The sequence below is a fragment of the Danio rerio genome, chromosome 14, assembly GCF_049306965.1.
Source record: "Danio rerio strain Tuebingen ecotype United States chromosome 14, GRCz12tu, whole genome shotgun sequence".
Lineage (NCBI taxonomy): Eukaryota > Metazoa > Chordata > Actinopteri > Cypriniformes > Danionidae > Danio > Danio rerio.
In genome coordinates this window covers 53,132,501-53,137,500 of record NC_133189.1, presented here as the reverse complement: position 1 = coordinate 53,137,500, position 5,000 = coordinate 53,132,501, and the positions used below count along the sequence as shown (strand labels likewise).

The 5,000-nt window shown below is 32.2% G+C and overlaps 1 protein-coding gene across 4 annotated transcripts in view; it reads left to right on the top strand.

The window, feature by feature from the left end:
- Positions 1 to 5,000, top strand: part of LOC101884594 (A disintegrin and metalloproteinase with thrombospondin motifs 2) — a 467,863-nt gene that overhangs the window by 352,925 nt on the left and 109,938 nt on the right. For all 4 annotated transcript variants that reach the window (XM_073922289.1, XM_073922287.1, XM_073922286.1 and 1 more), the window contains one exon: positions 4,890 to 5,000. This exon is cut by the window's right edge and continues 89 nt beyond it. In XM_073922289.1, the coding sequence (XP_073778390.1) occupies positions 4,890 to 5,000 (111 nt within the window). The remainder of the gene's footprint in view (positions 1 to 4,889) is intronic.

Sequence of the window (5,000 nt, the reverse complement as noted above, 5' to 3'; positions counted from 1 at the left end):
GTAGCGTTTAGTGTAGTTAAGCTACATTTTAAGTATAGTAGCTAATAGCTAAGCTCATTATATATTTCAAGCTTGCCCAACACTGCCTAAACTGTTGAATGAATGGGGGGGAAAAATTACAATCGAAGTCAGAATTATTAGCCCCTCTTTGAATTTTTTTTTCTTTTTTAGATATTTCCCAAATGATGTTTAACAGAGCAAGGAAATTTTCACAGTATGTCTGATAATATTTTTTTCATTCGCAGAAAGTCTTATTTGTTTTATTTTGGTTAGAATGAAAGCAGTTTTGAATCTTTTAAACACAATTTAAAGGTCAACATTATTAGCCCCTTTAAGCTATATATTTCTCGATAGTCTACAGAACAAACCACCATTATACAATAACTTGCCTTATTACCCTAACCTGCCTATTTAACCTAATTAACCTAGTTAAGCCTGTAAATGTCACTTTAAGCTGTATAGAAGTGTCTTGAAAAAAAACTAGTCAAATATTATTTACTGTTAGCATGGAAAAGATGAAATAAATAAATGAGTTATTAGAAATGAGTTATTTAAACTATTATGTTTAGAAATGTGTTGAAGAAAGTCTTCTCACTGTTAAGCAGAAATTGGGAAAAAATCAAACAGGAGGGCGAATAATACACGGGGCCTAATAATTCTGACTTCAACTGTAAGTGATAATTACAACAGTTTTAAATTAATTCAAAATCTGCATCACTCCCTTAATAATTAATTAAAATAAAATAAAAAAGATTTCTGTGCATAATAAAAACCTGAAGTCAAGAGCATGTTAATTGCTTCTGCAGTACAGTAAAGCCTTTCGTCTAATTTGCTGTGTAAATCTGCTGACTCGGGCTGAGATATTACGAACACCTGCTGATGAGAGGAAGTTTACAACCCAACAAAATCCTTCATAACATCAACACCAACAAAAAACAACAATAGAAAACAACAACAACATCAAAAAAACACCTGGTTTTATTGGATTGTTTTTGTTTTTGCTGTTACTCATAAACTATCATTTGTTTCTGTTTGGTACAGCACATTATTTACAGTAAATAACTGAACTGAAAAATGATGCCTCATACGTTTTAGTGACAGTTTTAATAATCACTAAGATATGATTGACTTGCATTTAAAAATAAAAAATTGCAAAAATAGTTTAATGTAGCTTATGCTAGTTTTGCCAAGTAGCGTTTAGTGTAGTTAAGCTACATTTTAAGTATAGTAGCTAATAGCTAAGCTCATTATATTTTAAGCTTGCCCAACACTGCCTAAACTGTTGAATGAATGGGGGGGGAAAATTACAATTAAAGTCAGAATTGTTAGCCCCTCTTTTAAATTGTTTTCTTTTTTAGATATTTCCCAAATGATGTTTAAAAGAGCAAGGAAATTTTCACAGTATGTCTGATAATATTTTTCTCATTTGCAGAAAGTTTTATTTGTTTTATTTTGGCTAGAATGAAAGCAGTTTTAAATCTTTTAAACACAATTTAAAGGTCAACATTATTAGCCCCTTTAATCTATATTTTCTCGATAGTCTACAGAACAAACCACCATTATACAATAACTTGCCTTATTACCCTAACCTGCCTATTTAACCTAATTAACCTAGTTAAGCCTGTAAATGTCACTTTAAGCTGTATAGAAGTGTCTTGAAAAATAACTAGTCAAATATTATTTACTGTTAGCATGAAAAAGATGAAATAAATAAATGAGTTATTAGAAATGAGTTATTAAAACTATTATGTTTAGAAATGTGTTGAAGAAAGTCTTCTCACTGTTAAGCAGAAATTGGGAAAAAATCAAACAGGAGGGCGAATAATACAGGGGGCCTAATAATTCTGACTTCAACTGTAAGTGATAATTACAACAGTTTTAAATTAATTCAAAATCTGCATCACTCCAATACTAATTAATTAAAATAAAATAAAAAAGATTTCTGTGCATAATAAAAACCTGAAGTCAAGAGCATGTTAATTGCTTCTGCAGTACAGTAAAGACTTTCGTCCAATTTGCTGTGTAAATCTGCTGACACAGGCTGTGCTATTACGAACACCTGCTGATGAGAGGAAGTTTACAACCCTACAAAATCCTTCATAACATAAACACCAACAAAAAACAACAATAGAAAACAACAACATCAAAAAAACACCTGGTTTTATTGGATTGTTTTTGTTTTTGCTGTTACTCATAAACTATCATTTGTTTCTGTTTGGTACAGCACATTATTTACAGTAAATAACTGAACTGAAAAATGATGCCTCATACGTTTTAGTGACAGTTTTAATAATCACTAAAATATGATTGACTTGCATTTAAAAATGAAAAATTGCAAAAAATAGTTTAATTGTAGCTTATGCTAGTTTTGCCAAGTAGCGTTTAGTGTAGTTAAGCTACATTTTAAGTATAGTAGCTAATAGCTAAGCTCATTATATATTTTAAGCTTGCCCAACACTGCCTAAACTGTTGAATGAATGGGGGGAAAAAATTATAATCGAAGTCAGAATTATGAGCCCCTCTTTGAATTTTTTTTTTTTTAATATTTCCCAAATGATGTTTAAAAGAGCAAGGAAATTTTCACAGTATGTCTGATAATATTTTTCTCATTTGCAGAAAGTTTTATTGGTTTTATTTTGGCTAGAATGAAAGCAGTTTTAAATCTTTTAAACACAATTCTAAGGTCAACATTATTAGCCCCTTTAAGCTATATATTTCTCGATAGTCCACAGAACAAACCACCATTATAAAATAACTTGCCTTATTACCCTAACCTGCCTATTTACCCAATTAATCTAGTTAAGCCTGTAAATGTCACTTTAAGCTGTATAGAAGTGTCTTGAAAAATATCTGGTCAAATATTATTTACTGTTAGCATGAAAAAGATGAAATAAATGAGTTATTAGAAATGAGTTATTAAAACTATTATGTTTAGAAATGTGTTGAAGAAAGTCTTCTCACCGTTAAGCAGAAATTGGGAAAAAATCAAACAGGAGGGCGAGTAATACACGGGGCCTAATAATTCTGACTTCAACTGTAAGGGATAATTACAACAGTTTTAAATTAATTCAAAATCTGCATCACTCCAATACTAATTAATTAAAATAAAATAAAAAAGATTTCTGTGCATATTAAATACCTGAAGTCAAGAGCATGTTAATTGCTTCTGCAGTACAGTAAAGCCTTTCGTCCAATTTGCTGTGTAAATCTGCTGACTCGGGCTGAGATATTACGAACACCTGCTGATGAGAGGAAGTTTACAACCCTACAAAATCCTTCATAACATAAACACCAACAAAAAACAACAATAGAAAACAACAACAACAAAAAAAACACCTGGTTTTATTGGATTGTTTTTGTTTTTGCTGTTACTCATAAACTATCATTTGTTTCTGTTTGGTACAGCACATTATTTACAGTAAATAACTGAACTGAAAAATGATGCCTCAAACGTTTTAGTGACAGTTTTAATAATCACTAAAATATGATTGACTTGCATTTAAAAATAAAAAATTGCAAAAGTAGTTTAAATGTAGCTTATGCTAGTTTTGCCAAGTAGCGTTTAGTGTAGTTAAGCTACATTTTAAGTATAGTAGCTAATAGCTAAGCTCATTATATTTTTCAAGCTTGCCCAACACTGCCTAAACTGTTGAATGAATGGGGGGGAAAAATTACAATCGAAGTCAGAATTATTAGCCCCTCTTTGAATTTTTTTTTCTTTTTTAAATATTTCCCAAATGATGTTTAACAGAGCAAGGAAATTTTCACAGTATGTCTGATAATATTTTTTTCATTCGCAGAAAGTCTTATTTGTTTTATTTTGGTTAGAATGAAAGCAGTTTTGAATCTTTTAAACACAATTTAAAGGTCAACATTATTAGCCCCTTTAAGCTATATATTTCTCGATAGTCTACAGAACAAACCACCATTATAAAATAACTTATCTTATTACCCTAACCTGCCTATTTAACCTAATTAACCTAGTTAAGCCTGTAAATGTCACTTTAAGCTGTATAGAAGTGTCTTGAAAAATAACTAGTCAAATATTATTTACTGTTGGCATGGAAAAGATGAAATAAATAAATGAGTTATTAGAAATGAGTTATTAAAACTATTATGTTTAGAAACGTGTTGAAGAAAGTCTTCTCACTGTTAAGCAGAAATTGGGAAAAAATCAAACAGGAGGGCGAGTAATACACGGGGCCTAATAATTCTGACTTCAACTGTAAGTGATAATTACAACAGTTTTAAATTAATTCAAAATCTGCAGCACTTCAATACTAATTAATTAAAATAAAATAAAAAAGATTTCTGTGCATATTAAAAACCTGAAGTCAAGAGCATGTTAATTGCTTCTGCAGTACAGTAAAGCCTTTCGTCCAATTTGCTGTGTAAATCTGCTGACTCGGGCTGAGATATTACGAACACCTGCTGATGAGAGGAAGTTTACAACCCTACAAAATCCTTCATAACATGAACACCAACAAAAAACAATAGAAAACAACAACAACATCAAGAAAAACAGCTCTGCGTTTGGGTTATTGGGAATTCTCGCCTGCTTGTCTTCATGCCTCTGTGGCCCTGTAATAATACCGTTACTGACTCTCAGCATTAGGATGATGAATATTGTTCGTACTCTCGGATTATCATCCAATAAGCAAGCGACCGCCGAGCTAATATTAGTGTTCAGCGAGAGCGTTGGTTTACCCATGAGCCGGTTGCCTAGGAAACGTTACATAATTGGCGCACAGAAGATAGCCCTCGTCTGATTGGCTGACGGAGACGAGCTGAGGAAATGACCTCATGACACAACACATAGTGATGACTTTTTTTCCTCGTATTTTTTTCTCCAGCATAAAATAAACCAGTCGCTGTTTGTTTCTTCACAGGTGCTGATCTGGGGGGTCTGCTGGAACTGGAGACTCTGTATGAGGGCGTTGAGCGCAGTATTAACCAGAGCCGACGGGCCCGCAGACAGTCTCCCGAACGGGCCTACAACA